Genomic DNA, 18,010 nt, shown 5'->3' with positions numbered 1-18,010 from the left:
TAAACAAGAAATTCTAATAAAATTACGATCATTAGTATTTACTGATTCATATAATGTTATGCAGCACTGTCACTCACTGGTATTCATACATCTTAATTTTTCCTCACACAATTGTATATGAAGCATTTAATTTACATACATTATTTTTAAGGTAGAAGTTAAGATGGCAATGTGAAAACAATGATCCAATCCGGCCACTTCCACTGTTAAAATATAGCTTTATTAGATTCATTATAACATAGTCAGAGCAGATGTGCAGATAGTGTTAAATATGCAAATGGTATGTCCATCTCTCTCACTTATGCACCTGAAACAGAAACCAACAGTGAATGAATGAGCACTTGGACATTAATCTGATGTCCCTTCTGGATTGTGTTGTCAGACACATGTTTCAAGGAGCCATGCCAGGGACAGAAACAGAGAAGCTAAAGTGTAAGATGGGAGAACAACATTGATCACTACATCACAGGGAAGAAACAAGGAAAGGGTTGTGTTGCTGTTTAAGAATAAGATCACGAGGAGAAAAACAAAATGCCCTGTATTGCCATGTCTTAATTTTCAGTGGGACTATGATATTATAACCAGAAACCAATAACACTGACTGGTTAATTATTTTTGATAATAACTGCAAAACACATTTTCCCACACACATTAGTCAATACTTGGTATTTTGCAGCGTGTTGTTAAAAGCCTTATTGCAGCACAGTTAGGCTGAGTGTGAATGCAGCATCGCGACATCCCCCCGATCTGTAAACAGTCAATGACCTGTGACGCTGGAGGAGTTCAGCGTGTGTCAGTTCAGAGCCATCGACAAACGTACCAGACTGAGCCACAGGAGGGACTCAGTGTGTAGCAGCAGGTTACTCAGCTAAAAGCTTAGTAATGATATCTCACGAGTCAGAGTTTAAGCTTTTCCTCAACATGACAGCACGCTTGCCCAAGTTGATTTTGATATTAAATACACCGAATGATGAAGTGGATGAAAGAGGAAGCTCTGTGCTCTGTAAAGAAAAGGTTTCTCTCAGTAACACACAGTAGTTTGGTCCCACTGTTAGGGAAGCACATAAAGGCTCAAAGTATTCTCACAACTAAGATTGAATATTTGAATAGAATTTCAAATCTGCCATTTCATCTCAAAACCTTCAACGTGCTCTAAAATCAGTTTGCTTTGGTAAGAATGCGGTTAAGTCATAGTTACTGTTGCTTTAATTAGTTTAATTTCAAAATACTTTGAGCACAGTTAGTTAATGTATAATTTTAATTGTTATCATTGCTAAGAATTCACTGTGAGAAAAGCGTATAGGCTTCGCCTAGATTTGGCTATTTTTAATCTCTGTATGACTAAACCTCACAGTTTCCTCAACGCATCTGTCGTATTTTTCCCTTCTTGACGCAAACCAAACACATTTCCCTTCTTGACCAAAACACATCATCCTTAATTCCTCATCACAGGGATGCTGGACGACGAGTTCATGAAAACATTGGCGAAACTGGTTTTCTTCTCCCAGCAAAGGCTGGCACAGATCACATGGCGTCCCATCAAACACCAGTTATTTTTCTTTCAAGCTTTATTGCACCTCCCTGCAGTTGATGGGAGCGGACTACAGCGTGTGAGCGTGACACTGATATGGTTAGACCTGGCTCTCACTGATCTGTGGGAACTCCTTGTAGATCTGCTGCACAATGAGCTTATCCATCTGTTTCGCTGTAGCGCTCGCTTCCTCCTCTCCGGGATCTTCCTCCTCCCTGAGAATCCTCTGCAGTGCCCCCTGCAGGTCAGACAGGCGGTGCTGGTGCTCCAGGTAGTCCGTCGAGCGCATGATGGAGTGCATCAGGGAAAGGTACTCCATCCTCACCTTCACAGGGAGGGAAAGAGAGCAGATTATGATGATGTTCATGTAACAAAAATGGTATTGTTGTGTGTGTGTGTGTGTGTGTGTGTGTGTGTGTGTGTGTGTGTGTGTGTGTGTGTGTGTCTCACCTTGTCTCCAGGGGAAAGGTCAGATATTTGCCGGACGGCGATGTCGATCATCACCATCATGTCAGTGCGGTAGAAGATGTCAGCCGTCTCTCTGTCGGCAAACACATCCTGCAGAAACTTGAGCACAGAGTGCGGTGCAGGCGGGGTGTGTTTGAACATGCACACAGGGTCATCTGGAGACGAGAGGACACAAGATGAAGAAGGATGTTTAGAAGAAAAAAATTGAGGACGCTTTGATAATAGATATTTAAAAAATGGAAAATATGACAATCAATGTTTTAGTTTTTTTTACCGCCTCTGTTCAGAAGCAGAAGAACTTTCTCTGACAGGATCTTGAGATTTTTCTTCTTCAACTCCTCCATGATCACATTGTTGCTGGGAGCTGGACGACACAAACACAAACAAGCGTATATCGTAAAACAAGAAAAGTTCATCAAAACTCATTCAAAAGAGTTAAGAGGTGACCCTGTCTCTTTAACACCCCCCCCTCATGGTTGTGATTGGTCGCTTCCAGTGTGTGAAGGAGATATCAGCCTCCGCTCTTGCTTAACCTTGATGTTAGGGGACGTGCCGGACTAGCCACTGGGTGTCATTATGCAAATGTACAGCCGGGCCAATGAGGAGGCTTTTCATGAGTAGTGGGACTATGGGACTTTTCACACTACTGTCCTTTGACATCTACAAAAAAAACATTTAACACACTGGGGGAAGAGAGAAACTGAAAAAGCATCATGTGTCTCCGTTAACTTGATCAGTTACGCTTAAGCTCAGAAGGGTCTCACTTGTGTGGTGCAGGTTGAAGGCCAGCAGCAGGTTTAGGAAGGTGTCGGGCAGCTGCTCTGTGGGGTCCGAGGGAAGCCCCTCCTCCACCACATCCAGCAGGAACTGAACAAAGTCTGCATTCAGGTGTTCTGAAAGGAGGGTTAGGGTCAGGATCACGTCTCTGCTACTGCACGCTGTATAACTTCAATGCACTTTCTAAATTAATGTGCAATTTCATTTTTGAGAAGAATCAACTTTCTTTAACACTTTGTTTTTAACTGTATAACATTTAATACATAAATAAAGCCTCTTCATACCATAGTGATGATATGGCACCTGCTCGCCCATTGAGAAGATCATAGTCAGCACCAAAGCTGTGTAACACATCTTCTGATGCTCTGAGGAGAGACAAACGCATAATAACCATGAAAGCATCTGAGTAAGTGTGTGTACAACGAGAGGAGGCAGAGACGTGTCCGGGGGTTTCACCTTGTGTGTCATTCTGTAGGTCTCTGGCCAGCTCCATGGGCAGGATGGAGTTGAGCAGCGTGGAGATGAAGGTGGCGTCCAGGCTGCACATCGCCCCGAACACTTTGAGCAGCAGCAGCCGCAGTGACACACGGAGCTCCTGCCCGGACACACGGAGGCAGCAACATCGTTAGCCACATTACTTACACAGTAATTACACAGACTACTGAGGCTGGAAACCAGTTCACTCAGAGGACTGCACAGAGGTTTTTGAAGAATTCATTGAGCAGAATGTGTAATCAGCAGTAAATATTAGTTGAATATTAACGTTGAACAGGTTCTCAGGTAAACTTAATTAAAAACCATCACCACAAACACTGTTGCACTTTTTTTTTTACAAAATATTTTCCCCTGAACAGATCACTTTTTAGTTACTTGTAAATATCGTTCCTCGACTCACATCTCATCTGCAGTAACCACATCCATAACAATCCATAATCTAACGAAGACGTTCAATCAGAAACTGTACTTGCAGACCAAAATCGGACCATAGAACTCCCAGACACGTACAGTACTTATGTCATATCAACGATTTCTTACTATCTTCCATCCGGTCCATTACTATGACAGAAATCATGAGACCAGTAGCAAGTCTATGCAATAGAGTTCATGAGATTAATCACACCCATCCCTCCTAGAATCCGCACTGCACCACACATTCACACTCCAACGAACTGATTCTACACAGCTACACAAACACAAGCCTCCAAATGCTTTTTCCAGATCTTACAAAAATAACATCTCCACCACCCCCCAGCACTTAACGCTTTACTCCTGGGACTCAACACAACATAAGAATGCAACACTAGATCAACCGCACTTGCACGTCCTCCATTCCCATCCTACAATATATACACAATAATCTGGAATTAGATCCCCTATCACATTGGAGCAAAACCGTGTTACACACTGAAAACACACATATAAACACAACTTAGTGGAAGGTCAAACCTGCAATTACTAATTTGTTGTCACATCTGTCTCTTTAATCCTCTCCTCTCCAATGTTTCTGTATTTTGTTTCCTTGTTTAGTTCCCATGATTGTTTGTTTCTTCTTTTTGAAAACTGCATATGTTTTTATCACTCTTGTCCCAACTAGGGACAACCTGTTCTATACTGAGTCAGGCCCACAGCTAGCAATGTTTGTTTTTTCAATAATCTGTTGTCTTCTCCTGCTAAAAATAAATAAATGAAATGATATTAATTTTTTTTTTACCATCTGGTAATATGAAACCAGAGAGATGATGCTCTCGAAGTGGTCGGCCTTGCACATCCTCTTACACACCTCTGGATCTGCATCAGTCTGAGGGGAAACAAGTAAGAGATTTTAGCTTTAACAGCAACGATATAATAATATCATCACAACTACGTAACTTCATAATCTGCAGACAGTCCCGGCACACTCCAGAGGATTACGGAGCTCATTAAGAACTCATCCGAACATCCCAACCCTGATCTGAGTTGTGGTCGCGACGAACTGCCAACAAAAAAAATATTTGGCTGCCGGAGGATTCACAGATTTGTCTTTAAACACACTGTTGGATTTGTTAAGTCGTCTGAGCCGCTGTGATCCTATCAAACATGTCTGGTATTTACAACATGACATCTGTCGGGCCCTGTGGCCACATCACAGATTCCTCCAGAGAGAAAAACTTTCTATTGATGAAACTTCTTTGAGTTCTTTTTTCAAAGCAGTTTAACAGATGTTACATTACTGTGCATATTAATCCATAATACCTTGTTGTATTTAATGCTTTTGTTGTGATGTACTTTTCAACTTCTGATATGAAAAGTGACAGATTAATCACGCCACTGCTGAAGTTTCATGTGGGTTCTCATCGAAGATCAGAAATAGATACAGGAAATTAAATTTCCTGTATCTATTTCTTTTGCTCTTGGTTTTGCAATTTTTCACATTTGACTGTGTCTTAACTGTGTTTACTTGGTGACTTGGAATTTTTTGTTTATTGTGTCTACTTGGTCATAATGTAAATGTATTTCCGAGTTAAAATAAACGTTGAATGAATATCTCTACTCTTATATGAAAGACGTCCACAGCTCACTACAACGTACCAGAATCTTCAACAGCTCCTCGAGGTAGCAGGCGATCAGCGCATGGTCTTCGTGAAGCGCCCAGCTGCGCTGCTGGGAGTCGTCACGGTGACGGGCGAGGTCACTGAAGATTACTTCCAGCCGCTGCTCGTCATGACACACCTGACCCTGCGGCAGAGCGGGACTCGCATCCTACACAGACACAGAGACACACCAACTTTCATTATAACTTGATAAACCAGTAAGATTAACTTTGAAGATCCGTTCTCTGAAATACAAAGGTAGTTAACTGATCAAGTAAAAACATATTCTACGTGTGGGCATTGAATTAAAGAGCATTGTAATGTAATCTTTAGATTGAACACCTACACCTATTTAAAATGTAAAAATACTAATTATAGTAACTTTAAAGTTACTCTAAACCAGTGTTTACATATCTTCACTTGGTTTCATAGCTAAAGATGAAGTTGTTCACTGTAATTAATTTTAAAATGCATGATAAACAAGATATAAATCAAAGCAACAACTTTTCAAATCTTTGCTTCATCAGTATTTCATTGATGGTTTTATCTCTGAATGCTCACTGAGGAGATTAGATCACAGAGTATTTTCAGGCATAACACTTGTAAGAGGAGTTGAATACAAGCCAGCAGGAAATGCTTTCACCGATTGCTGTTAAACAGAGAGGAAGAAACAGAAACGTCTGCCAGGAAATAATCAGCAGTTCTGTCATGCTTGGTTTGAAGCTGCAAAGAGTGAATATAAAAACAGGAAATGAGGGACATTCTGTCCCCTGCATCTAAAAATGTCCAAAATCACCTACCGCTCACTGTATAGTGAATTTGTAGTGCTGTCTAGATGTTATGTGAAAAGAAATGTAGTGATGCTTACGTTAACTCAGCAATATCTACCATCATGCATTGTGCTCGTGTTGAATTACGAAAAATGGCAAAGAGAGGAGAGATGAAAACAAAACTGTGTCTGACTAAAAATAAACTCAATAAGCAACAACAACCACAAAAAGCCTTGACACCAAATATTTTCCATTCATTCATATGGGAAAAAATTGTTGGTACTAGAGCAGAAAACTTTTGCACCGAGTTGCTCACACTCGAAATCCTGGAACCAACATATCCTCCTTTGTGGTGGAAATGATAAGTACCAAACAATGCTGATATTGCGTTTTTTCATTGTGACAACAACCATGTACTTAATGCCACAAAGAAAATAACCTGTAGTATTTTCCGAAGGTGTTTTTTTCATTTTGCTGATAAATGAATTGTATTGTCCTCTACTTGAAACTCTCTATTCTCTCAGTATGCAGGGGTGAATGAGTGAGTGACTTCAGACGGAAACAATGACTCTGAGAAATGTCTCAGCTAAATGCAGCTGTTACTTCAAACCACATTAGTTTAGGCTTGATGAAGCTTAATCCACATGAAAACCAATCTGACCTTGCTCTCCACCAGCGTGAGGAGAACCTGCTCCAGGGCGGAGGATGCTTGAGGCAAAGTGCTCTGCAGATGGCCGACCACCACGCCCACAGCGACCCGCGACAGCTCGTAACTCAAGCTCGTGTTCTTGCGCACCAGCTCAATCAGCTCCGCCCCGATGGTCATGGGCACCGGCTCAGAGGTAGTGGGGCTGCCAGGGCGGCTTTCAGCGACAGACGGGGGGGCAACTGGCCATTCGCTCTCTGGCTGGTTCTCCGCAGGGGGCTCTGAGGTGGCGCCGGGCTGGGGAGGCTGCGGCGCCGGGCTCTTCTTCACGGGAGCCGGCTGAGGAGGGGAGTCGGAGGGCAACGTTTCTAAAGGCAGCGCAGCGGGCTTCACACGAGATGGCACGGGAGGAGGGGGGGTGCTGGAGACGCTTGGCAAGCTGACATCAGAGGAGACCAGGGAGGGGCAGGAGCCCGACTCCAAAGAGGTGGTGCTGATTGAGAGGGAGGGAGCAGGGGACGGGGAGAGAGAGAGAGAGGACACTCTGGAGGGGACATCCGGCTCTGCTGAGGGAGAGAGAGAGAGAGAGAGAGAGAGAGAGAGAGAGAGAGAGAGAGAGAGAGAGAGAGAGAGAGAGAGAGAGAGAGAGCTCCAGTTACCGAGAGGACACAGTGAGCTAAGACTAAGAATAGAGCCTGTTTATGTGGTAAAGAGCTGAAGCAGGTAGCATCAGCTAAAAGCAGCAGGAAAACAAACACCCTGTGACTGTAAGGTGTTGTAACACTGAGATATGTTTGGAATGAGCCTCAGAATTAAACCCCATGTCCATCTGCTGTCCACTAACCTGCAGGTCGACTGTTTCTCTGCTTCTCGGGGGGAGGGGGGGTGGTCGGAGCCGCACGTCGAGGCTGAGGGGGCACCTGCAGGAGGGAGGGGGCACACAGACAAGGCTGGATTACCCACAGGGCAAAGCAGGCAACTGGGGGCAGCACACACACTTTCAATGCAGATTTGTAACTGAATTTCCACCAGAAATTGTTTTTATTAAACAAGTCCAGCGTTATTATTGTATAGGGCTGCAACTATCAGTTATTAGTCATAGTAATAACATGCAGATAGTTGTTAGTAACCTGACCCCAATCTACGACTTGGACTATGGGAGGCAGCCGGAGTAGCTGGAGGAAACCCACACGGACAAGGGGAACATACAGAAAGTACCGGTATCTGACCTGGGAACCTTTTGGCTGTGAAGCGACAGCTCTGACCTCTGTTCCACCTACAAGTTATTTAAATTGCTTATAAATTGTTAAGTATATAAAATGACAGAAAATACTGTCTGTGTAATCAACAACAGTCTAAAATGACAATGATATAAAACAGCCAAAGGTGACAAATCCTGAGACTGAGGAAGATGGAGCCAGTGAACATTTGTCATTTTTACACAGGAAATTTCTGACATGGTTAAATCATATCCAGAAGAGCTCTCAAAGATTTTTCTGGAAATCGAATAAGTTATTCATCGTTTAATCACAGCTTTTGCGGTCGTAATTTGTTTTATGGAAACATGATACATATTCCTTCATGTTCTGAGTTATGTTTTGAGGAGATGACAGGAAAGAAGGGAGAAGAATGTGGATAAGTGGATTCAAGCCGAGGAAGCTGCAGCTCCTGGTCAACATCTTACCTGCAGAGCCATGTGTGTAAAACCCTGTTGGATCAAAACTACCTCAAACTAATTAAGACACATGTTTTATTTATCAATAGAATACTTTGGCTGTGATTGCATGAGTTACGAATAGTAAATTAAAGACACTTAGAGCACTTTGAGTAAACACTGTGTGTTACCTGATACAAGCCTTGCTCTCCTTGCATATTGTCCATGCTTCCTGATAACGGCACGCTGCTGTGTCGTCCATAGTCCCGGTGAAGGCCGTTGGGTGGAGGAGGAGTGTTACTGAGAGATATTTCACTGCTGGAAGTCGGGAGGCCTTGTTTCTGAAGGGAGGAGGAGGAGGAGGAACTTCGTCGTGCCAGGGTCTCCTTCCTGTGATGGATCAACTTCCTGTGACAGAGGAGGAAAATGAGTTCTGTGGAGGACACTGATTGGACGACGTCTTAGTGTTAAACGCGACACATTGGACATGAGCATGTTGAACTCACTGCAGAACGTCTCGCTGCTCCAGGTTGTATTTGCCTCCATTCTTTAAGGCCACGTTGTGGATGCCTTCTATGGCTCGGTCGATGGACTGCAACACTTCATCCTGCTCTGGAGCCTGGCAGATTCAGAAAAGGAGAACACGAAGGGAGGGAGATGAACAAATCAAATATGTATTACTGGGCAGCCTGCATAATTATTAAACTTTAAAGAAAACAGGAGAGAACAGTGGCTCGGGGACATTTGTGTGTGTGTGTGTGACTGCAGGCGGAAACAAACTGGGGCAGTTATCTAACAAAAAACAGCCTTTTCCAGCAGAGTGTTTCAGTGAGGCCTCACATTCGGCCTCATTAAACCTCCTCGGCCAGTGTCATTACCAACAGGAGGCAGCATTCCTGTCTGAGCCCATGAGTTTACAGAATACAAGCTCGGACTAGTTCAGTGTGAGTCTCCTCTCTGGAGAACACATGAACTGAACAAGTCACGGACTCACCTTTATCTGAAAGAATGGAAAAACAAAATCCCATTGGAAGTGACTGTAGAGAGATGGTTGAGTAATTAATATCTAAGGATGGAACAAAATACAAGAACTACCAAGCCGTCAACCTGGATACATATCTGCCCATCCACTTTATAGCAGCACATTGAAGACCACATACTTCTACATGATTCAGGTCGGCTCAGCCAGTGAGCTTTCTAGAAATGACTATATATTTGTTCTTTTACAAATGGGTTTGTTTTAAACATGAGCCTTTTGTATGTTTTGGACCGAAGGGCTTTTTCTGTTTGCGTTTATAAAATAATGAACAAACTGGGTGTGATGGAGCGAAACTCCAAAGCTACTTGGACGAAGGTAACTACTTCTTAAACAATAAGGTTAGTTGAGGGTCTGTAGAATTAATTGTTTTCTGTTTTTGTGGCCCTGTTGTCCCCTCTCTCATAGTCTTGTCTAAATCCCTCCATCCTGTCCTCTCCTCCTCCTGTCCTGCACCTCCTCTCTCTCACTGCAGTCAGCAGCTGCAGTGCTGCTGACTGCAGGAGGCCAGGTCTCTACAGTAATGCGTCTTCCCTTCCTTCCAATAATTCATGTGCTCCTCAGCAAACATGCAGAAATCAGCAGTCAGCTCCAGCAGCAGGGGCCTGCACTGCTGTACACACACACTTACACACACACACACACACACACATACACACATACACAAACGCACACGCAGGAGCCGTCTCTCTCGATCCCATCACCCCTTGATCTGCGTTTCTCCTCAGTCGCAGTTGAATTCCCTGAGACAAACAGAGAGAATCGGGCGGTTCTCACCCTGATCTTCTCGATGTACGAGGCGGGGATGTAGCCGGTCTCCCCGGAGCTGCAGCGGGACCCGAGCCACCAGTGATTGTTGCTCCTCTCCAGGATTAGGAAGCTCTCCCCGGCCGCGAAGTGCAGCGAGTTGGGCTCCGCAGATCGGAAGGCGAACAGGGAGCGGTACATGCTGTCTAACGACCCCGGGATCGAGCAGAGAAGAGCCGGGGCGGAGTCCGGAGCGCGGCGGGGTCCGGGTGGAGCTGGCGCGGTGCGGGAGGCGGGTCAGAGCGGCTGTGGAGGCATCATGGCCCCGCAGGAGGATCTGTGCTGCTGCTGCTGTCTATTTACAATCCAGCTCGATCATCTGACCCGGGACTGCTGCCAGTCAACACCGCAGGGGGGCGCTGTCACACCCTGGACACGCCCCCCAGGCATTTTAATCAAGCACAGAGCGAAAGGAAGCATCGTACTGTTTTATTATATGAAGGAATCCATCTTCTTAAAATGCGTTTAAATGATGGACAATCGTTACACTTAGCTGGTGGGAGTTTTCACTCAACTCTCATTAGGGCCCGAGCACTGATAGGCACTGACAGACAGTGAAATTATATGGATTATTATTACAATTTTTTCAGGCAAATGAATTGGCTTTTTGAGGGCTTTAAAATGCTTATTCTTATTATTTTATTTTATTTATACAATTTTTTTTTAATCTAATTTGTGTTTATTATTATTTACCTCCTAGGCAGAAGCGGACTGCGCAGTATTATTTTAATTTAATTTAATTTAATTTAATTTAATTTAATTTAATTTAATTTAATTTAATTTAATTTAATTTAATTTAATTTGATTTAATTTAATTTAATTTAATTTAATTTAATTTAAGTTAATTTAATTTTGTATTTAAAAAAAAATACATTTAAATTCGTACTGTGTTGTAAACTGGGTGTAACTCATTGTGTGTATGGTCATGGGTCATGGGACAAAGTGTTCCTCTTATTTTAGTTTTTGGAGTGGGATGATGATTTTAATGTTTCTATTATAATATCAAACTGGTGATATCAAAGAGTCTTGAATTCTTTTTGAAAAGCTGTATTAGGAAAAACCATTGATGATGACGACAGTCTGTAGTTTATACATTTCATCAATAATACATCACGGTGGAATAAGTTAAAATTAGCAGAGACTTTTTTAAATCCACAACTTTACAGTATGAATAATAACGGTATTTCTCATAAAACTGTTTGTGCCAGGGCTACAAAATTTGCTAAACTATTGACAAGAAAAAGTGAATGAGAAACAAAAATACTAAATTAATTGAAATTAACAAAAATGAAATAAAGATAAATTCATACAAATGCAAAGTTTAAGAATCCTGTATATTCAGCCCATACGTATTTAACACATTTGAATTGCTTTCTTCTTCTTTAATCCTCTGGACATGGAGCTCGATTATTCGTTATACAACACCGGAAATGAGCGACTGGTGTAACACTGAACTCTGCCCCCCCTGTGTGTTGGACAGAGCAGATTGTTTCCGCCAACATGTCGTCCGCTGTGCTGTGTTCCCGAGTCCTTCAGAGAGCTGCACATGGGTTCGTCTTCTCCTCCAGGGCTGTGCCCGCCTCCTCCAGGTATGATGGGGTTTTACGTTCAGGGTTCATCATTATTCAGGAGGAAGAGAGCTAAGTGTTTGGTTAAAGAAGTCATATAATCTGACTTCTCTCAGACTGTGAGACGACCACATTAAAAAGTCATGTCACCAAATGTTGGGTCAGTTATATTAAGCAGAGCTAATGTTGTATTTAAAGAGACAGAAGCTCTGCTCATTCTAACTTAGTGCAGTCACAGTCCTGTTGCGATATTACTGAATGCAGACAAGAGCTGTAACCATAATTTTCACTGTCAATTAATCACGCCATCATTTAATATATCATTTTAATTTCCTGACTAATCATTAGGTGTAAAAATGACAGAGACCTGTGAGGCTGAAATCCGGGCATCTTCAGAAATAAGGAATTTATCGGTTTACATTGGTGGAAAATATGTAAACAACTGAAAAACAAAAACGACATGCTAACAACATATAATACAATACAAAATCTATTCATTCAATAATATACATTTTTGTTATTTCCTCTTGAGGGTTCTGTCTGACTGATTATCATTTTGTTTTCCACTTAAAACAAATTGCAGCAGCTATTGTACCTGCAGTTCACAAAAGCTTGCAATTCACACACACACACACACACACACACACACACACACACACACACACACACACACACACACACACACACACACACACACACACACACACACACACACACACACCTTAAGACATGTCTGTTATTGTTATATTATTTAAATAGTTTGAACTGGTATACTGTTTCATAATAACTCCCAGGATTCCCATTTGGAACTAGCTCTGTCACTCGACCTCTCTGGCTCCATCTTGTGGAGTTTAGCACGACATCCACACTTTCTTCAGGCCAGGTCGCCTCATTGCTCAAATCTGCTGCAGCTCTTCAGACAAGCAGGAGTGTTTGTTTCATGTCCGTCGTGGCTCCTCCTCAGTCGTCTTCTCTGCAGTAACGGGCCTGAAGCGTTTGGCCACCAGCCTCCTCAGTAGGTTGGCATCAGATCTTTGGCTTTTCAACTGGGCCATATGGCAGCAGCTCGGCAGTGCAGCCTGTTTCTGTGAAAAGCAAAGAGATGGAGAATACAGAGATAAGAAAAGTGCACTACATAGAGCGTTTATGACCATAGTTTACGTACAAAGTTCTTTGTAACGTTGATAAAAATAATAACAATAGATAACAGAAAATGATCAGACTTCCTCACTTAAAAATCGAATCAGTTCTAACCGAGTTCCCCTTTCTTTCATTCCAGCCCATTTCTGTGTCGTGCTCATAGACTGGGGCCCAGTGATGATGAGATGTACCAACGCACCACAGTGTCGGTCATGCAGAAGGAGCCGGGCAGTGGGATCATGATCCAGAGCTACAGTTCCAGAGGGTTCAACATCGATGGTAATCGAGTGTTTGGACCCTGTGCTGTGCTGCCTCCTGCAATCCTGCAGTGGAACGTGAGAGAAACATCCAAACCAACATCACATGAAATACTTTACAGACTTGTGTCATTTTAAACAACGTCCTACTTTTCTTATGAGCTGTAATCTCTCTTTCTGTAGGTTGGCAGTCACAAAGACATCACAGAGGAAAGTGTGTCGCTCTTCCACATGCTTGAACCAAGAATAGGTAAAAAAATTAATTAAAGCAGGCAAACATTTGGAGAAATGAATGTGTCTTACTGGTTCATGTGAATGACCTTTTGACATTACAGATATTTGGAAACATTCTTATGAAGTAAATTCCCTCATCTGGTGTTCTGATGATTATGATGGAGAACGATATTCTAAATTCTTGGTAGAAAATCTTCTATAGATGTGTAACTGTGTGTAAATCTGGTGATTGGGGGAGTCTCACAATATTATTTACATAATGTTCATATAATCAAAACATTAAGCAAACCCTTGTGCTCTGTATGAAAGCTTCTACATGCAGCTATTTGAAATGTTCCTCATCTAGTTTCATACAAGTTATAAATACTTTCCTGATGCATGTCAGTTAACTTAATTTCTTCCTGTTGTCTATTCAGAGATTCTTGTTCTGGGAACCGGCGCACGGCTTGAACGAATCAACCCCTCAGTCCTCGCTCTACTCAAGAAGAAGGGCATCGCTGTGGAGGTGCAAGATACGGTAAAGTAGAACAAGTATATCGAATGAAAGACTAACAATAACAAAGAGGAACAAGGCCTATTTGTGCCGGGAACTAACTTCACATGGGGACAGCTCCCTCCATCTTCATTTGTGTCTCCTGTGAAGTCACATTGTTAATACATCTAACTTTGCCACATGCAAATAGACATGTAAATAATTTCTATTCACAAAGACCTGATGAACAGTCTGACTTCACATGGGTTTGTGTGTGTGTGTGTGTGTGTGTGTGTGTGTGTGTGTGTGTGTGTGTGTGTGTGTGTGTGTGTGTGTGTGTGTGTGTGTGTGTGTCTGTGTCTGTGTCTGTGTGTGTGTGTGTGTGTGTGTGTGTGTGTGTGTGTGTGCGCAAATTGAAAGCTTTTGTGAACTGCAGGTTAAATAGCTGCTGCAATTTGTTTTAATTGGAAAACAAAATGATAATCAGTCAGACAGAACCCTCAAGAAGAAATAACAAAAATGTATAATATTGAATTAATACTTTTTTTATCGTATTATATGTTGTTAGCATGTAGTTGTTAACATACTTTCCACCAATGTAAATCGATAAATTCACTATTTCTGAAGATGCCCGGTGTGAACAATCAGAATCAGAATCAGAGTCCTTTAAAACAAGGCCAAAGACATCAAGGTTGACCTAATTTTCCTCTTTTTTTTGTGCTACTCAGCCAAACGCATGTGCAACCTTCAACTTCCTGACCAGTGAGCGGAGAGTGGCTGCTGCTGGACTGATCCCTCCACCTGTCAGCACTGCCCTGGAATTAACACAGGAGTAAGTCCTGTGATATCCTTCAGTATCAGATGGTGCAGCCTGTGAGATGGTTGTTCCTCTGCACAAAGCTCCAAAGGAGACAAACTGCCATCTCCATCTCTATTGGTTGGTTGCAACAGTTATTGTACAGATTAATATGTTAAGAGCAGCCCCCTGTGTATACATGTGTATATAATTGAGGACCCAAATTCTGCAGAATTATGTCGAAAATATTATTTGTATAAATGATATATTTGAAGTGTCACATTTAGCAATAACTCAAATATCATGTATTTAATGTATTTTCATGCATAAATGTATAAGACCATATACAGTGTTCTGTACTTTTTTTCAATTTTAAATAGACGTAATGAAGAGTAGTGCAGCAGATGAAGAGAATCTGTACAGTGAAATATTCTTGTCTGTGAATATGTTCCAGTCGTGTGCCCGAGGTGTTGGTGGCGACTGTCCTTCATCTGGTTAAGCCTCTTATATCTGTTCGTATGTGTGTCCTCTGTCTCCTGCAGCGCTCACAAGCTGCTTGTGTGCAAGCAAGTGACATCATTCACTGGCTTTGTCCTTCTCTCACATAAGCTCCCTCGATATGAGAATCCACAAATCCTCTAACAATCATCTGACAATGTTTAAATCCCTGTCGATCACATGCACAGCGCTGCTTGATAACGTTTACCTGCTGCTGCTGCTGGATCACACAAGCATTGATTGAAGCTTAAAGGACCCTTCCATCCATTATCTAGACTGCTTATCCTTTATGGGTCACAAGGGGGGCAATCCCAGCTGAGTTTGGGCGAGAGAAGAGGGAGACGTCGGGAGGTCGGCAGCCGACCACAGGGTTAACAAACAGAGACTTACTAACATTCACACACACGGACAATTTAGAGTATTCAAATAAGATTCAAGATTCCAAGATTCCTTTATTGGTCCCACACACATGCACAGACACACAATATGCAAAACGGGGAAATGAGTCCTCTTTTTTTGACCCATCCGTGTGAACACAGCAGGACACAACCCACACAGTGAACACACAGAGCCGTGGGCAGCTGTGGACGGCGCCCGGGAAGCAGATGTTGGGGGAGTAAGGTGCCTTGCTCAGGGGCACTTAGACAGTGGGGTAGGGAGAGTCCTATTGGACTTGAACACATCCAATAAACCTTATTCCTCTGCTTGTCTTTGGAAAAAAAACCCAGATAAATTCCTTCTCACATTGAGGTGACAGTGCTTTCCTCTAAAAGCTATTTCCAGTCAAACTGATGCCTGGACCATGACAGGAAATTATGTGTTGGTTACATGGGAATACCTGAAACACTATCCACTGTGCTCATCCTTTAGTGCTATAAATAATATATCCTATCTGGCAAACAATTGTAGTGAGGGTTGCATACTGTCGTACAGCAACAAAAACACTAATTCACAAGAATGTAACCTCAAAATAATAGACAAATAAAAATTTACTTTTTGTCAACATTGTATTATTTTATAGATTTTGACCAAAGGTAGATTTTACACAAAACAAATAGGAGAAAAAAGACACAACATTTGAATCCCACAAACAATCCAGTCGACATGCTACTGAAACCCCTCGGCCCTCTGCTCTGTCCCTCTCAGTCCATGTCGTCAGAGTTCTGTGACAGGTGTCTCTGTGATCCTCCGATGCAGAGCTCTACTCCTGTGATGCGTCGGTACAGATCTGCGATGTCTTCACTTTCAGTCTCAAAGTGGTTTGTTGCATCATGTGAGCGGGACACAAATATCTAGTGAGTAAAGAGAGAGGGAGGATCTGTTACAAACACATGGTCCACCACACTCCGTATTCTTATTTATCATTTGTTTGTTTGTTTTTCTTTTCCCCGTCATCACCTGACTATTCTTTCCATCTTCTTTGGGAACTAGCAGGTTTCTGATAGACACAAATCTAGATTCAAAGTTTGGACAGAAAATACCATTAATTGAATATTGATCAAAATGTAATTTTACTTACATCGTAAAAAAAGGGAACAGAAGATTTGTCCCTTACTTTTGCATGATGGGCTCGAGAAGATCCAGGCCGGGCTGCACCTCCTCCTCTGGGTTGCTGGTCTCTGAGGTTGTGCTCACTGTGGCGATGTACATCCCATCTGATGCCACATTATGGGTGAAGGACACCACAGATATGTAAACATCTGCATGGGAAATCAGAGGAGTAGTTCATGCATTAGTCTGATCATATATTAAGAAAATTTGATTAAGCATAAATCATTTCTTCACAAAAATGAGTAATAATAACATTTTGGCTGGCTGACATACAAATTACATGAAAATATGCTGAAGCTGCAAACAAACTCCCAGAATATATGAGACATTTAAAAAACTGCTCAAATCCAATTGTTGCGATCTTGTTTTCAATTTGATTCAAGTATGTCTTTTCCAATTTGTCTAACACTTCTTACTGCCTTAAAATGTCATTTCTGTTTTCATGTTAAACACTTTGAATGCATTATATGCTGTGAAAAGGGTTGTTTACAGAATATAACGTTTTTTATTCTGATTCAAAAAATGTTTTTAAAAAACATGATACCTGATTTCCTGTTGAGTTGAGCTTGTGGGATGATGATTTGACATGAATTGGCCTCTTGGGTGTTTTTAACTGGATGATTTAATAAACAGATGACACGTATGACACGTCCCACTTTCCTCACCCGGGTGGGAACATAGCTGGGATCACAGATCAGCTGTTTACAGTGGAACAGCTGTTACGTAGTGAAAGAGAGACAAATTTGACCAAATATACAATCATGCCACATGGATACTTTTTCCCCCTTTATTGACTACTATCTATCTTACCTTCCCCTCCGATTTCACAGCTTTTACTTTGCCGTTGTCAATCACAATCTCATCCACTGGTCTGTTCAACAGGAAAGTTCCTCCGTACTCTGCGCTCAGTCTGAAACACACAGACAGGATGGGAAATGTCAACGAAACATAATGGCACTGTTTTTAGATGCCGGTGTAAATCCCATTTACTAAAGTGCCGTCCTCTTAAAACCCATGTTACTGTCAGATTTGCTAACAGCTGTTAGATTGTAATGGGAAGTTTTTTCTGAATAAAAACTCAATCTAATGCTCAGAGGTAGAGTGTGAGTATAACCTGGCGAATCCCTGAGGCAGCTCTCCCAGCCCGTACACTGGGTAGAGGTATGGACTGGTTTTGTGACGAGACAGAGACTCCGAGTACAACCGGATCCGTCTGATGGTCTCCACACAGGGCT

General features: G+C 42.2%; 3 protein-coding genes across 4 annotated transcripts in view; 1 reads left to right on the top strand and 2 right to left on the bottom strand.

Moving 5' to 3' along the window:
• Positions 1-198: 198 nt before the first annotated feature.
• Positions 199-10,533, bottom strand: LOC132999859 (NCK-interacting protein with SH3 domain-like). Of its 2 annotated transcripts, none has more exons than XM_061069642.1 (13): positions 10,230-10,533; positions 8,923-9,035; positions 8,608-8,824; positions 7,607-7,682; positions 6,778-7,328; positions 5,345-5,515; positions 4,488-4,574; positions 3,233-3,371; positions 3,061-3,141; positions 2,764-2,892; positions 2,274-2,363; positions 1,982-2,154; positions 199-1,856 (listed from the first exon to the last, which is right to left on the bottom strand). In XM_061069642.1, exons 1-13 carry the CDS (start codon positions 10,398-10,400, stop codon positions 1,632-1,634), a joined length of 2,223 nt encoding a protein of 740 aa, XP_060925625.1. In that variant the 5' UTR covers positions 10,401-10,533; the 3' UTR covers positions 199-1,631. The 2 variants fall into 2 exon arrangements, with proteins under 2 accessions (XP_060925625.1, XP_060925626.1); XM_061069643.1 differs by having other exon boundaries at positions 6,778-7,325.
• A 1,213-nt stretch (positions 10,534-11,746) lies between these two features.
• On the top strand, positions 11,747-15,016 carry ndufaf3 (NADH:ubiquinone oxidoreductase complex assembly factor). The gene is made up of 5 exons (XM_061070350.1): positions 11,747-11,848; positions 13,107-13,302; positions 13,408-13,474; positions 13,875-13,975; positions 14,659-15,016. Exons 1-5 carry the CDS (start codon positions 11,760-11,762, stop codon positions 14,764-14,766), a joined length of 561 nt encoding a protein of 186 aa, XP_060926333.1. The 5' UTR covers positions 11,747-11,759; the 3' UTR covers positions 14,767-15,016.
• A 1,350-nt stretch (positions 15,017-16,366) lies between these two features.
• Positions 16,367-18,010, bottom strand: part of zgc:112334 (uncharacterized protein LOC619199 homolog) — a 3,190-nt gene continuing 1,546 nt past the window's right edge. Inside the window, exons 6-11 of the mRNA XM_061069214.1 lie at positions 17,890-18,010; positions 17,586-17,685; positions 17,320-17,491; positions 16,780-16,924; positions 16,623-16,677; positions 16,367-16,516 (exon numbers count right to left, since the gene is read on the bottom strand). The exon at positions 17,890-18,010 is cut by the window's right edge and continues 11 nt beyond it. Coding sequence (XP_060925197.1) covers positions 16,367-16,516; positions 16,623-16,677; positions 16,780-16,924; positions 17,320-17,491; positions 17,586-17,685; positions 17,890-18,010 — 743 coding nt within the window. The remainder of the gene's footprint in view (positions 16,517-16,622; positions 16,678-16,779; positions 16,925-17,319; positions 17,492-17,585; positions 17,686-17,889) is intronic.

Source organism: Limanda limanda, chromosome 4 (assembly GCF_963576545.1).
Source record: "Limanda limanda chromosome 4, fLimLim1.1, whole genome shotgun sequence".
NCBI classification, from domain to species: Eukaryota; Metazoa; Chordata; class Actinopteri; order Pleuronectiformes; family Pleuronectidae; genus Limanda; species Limanda limanda.
This window is presented reverse-complemented; position numbering and strand designations above follow the sequence as displayed.

What these genes read in the sequence shown, in the direction of transcription:
- ndufaf3 (XM_061070350.1), top strand. Translation starts at nt 11,760, where the DNA reads ATGTCGTCCGCTGTGCTGTGTTCCCGAGTCCTTCAGAGAGCTGCACAT. An exon ending in CTGCAATCCTGCAGTGGAAC is followed by an intron (nt 13,303 to 13,407) that starts GTGAGAGAAACA and finishes CTCTTTCTGTAG; the next exon opens with GTTGGCAGTCACAAAGACAT. An exon ending in CATGCTTGAACCAAGAATAG is followed by an intron (nt 13,475 to 13,874) that starts GTAAAAAAATTA and finishes TTGTCTATTCAG; the next exon opens with AGATTCTTGTTCTGGGAACC.
- LOC132999859 (XM_061069642.1), bottom strand. Translation starts at nt 10,400, where the DNA reads ATGTACCGCTCCCTGTTCGCCTTCCGATCTGCGGAGCCCAACTCGCTG. An exon ending in AGGAGCTGTTGAAGATTCTG is followed by an intron (nt 4,575 to 5,344) that starts GTACGTTGTAGT and finishes GTTTCCCCTCAG; the next exon opens with ACTGATGCAGATCCAGAGGT. An exon ending in GGTGCCATATCATCACTATG is followed by an intron (nt 2,893 to 3,060) that starts GTATGAAGAGGC and finishes CCCTCCTTTCAG; the next exon opens with AACACCTGAATGCAGACTTT.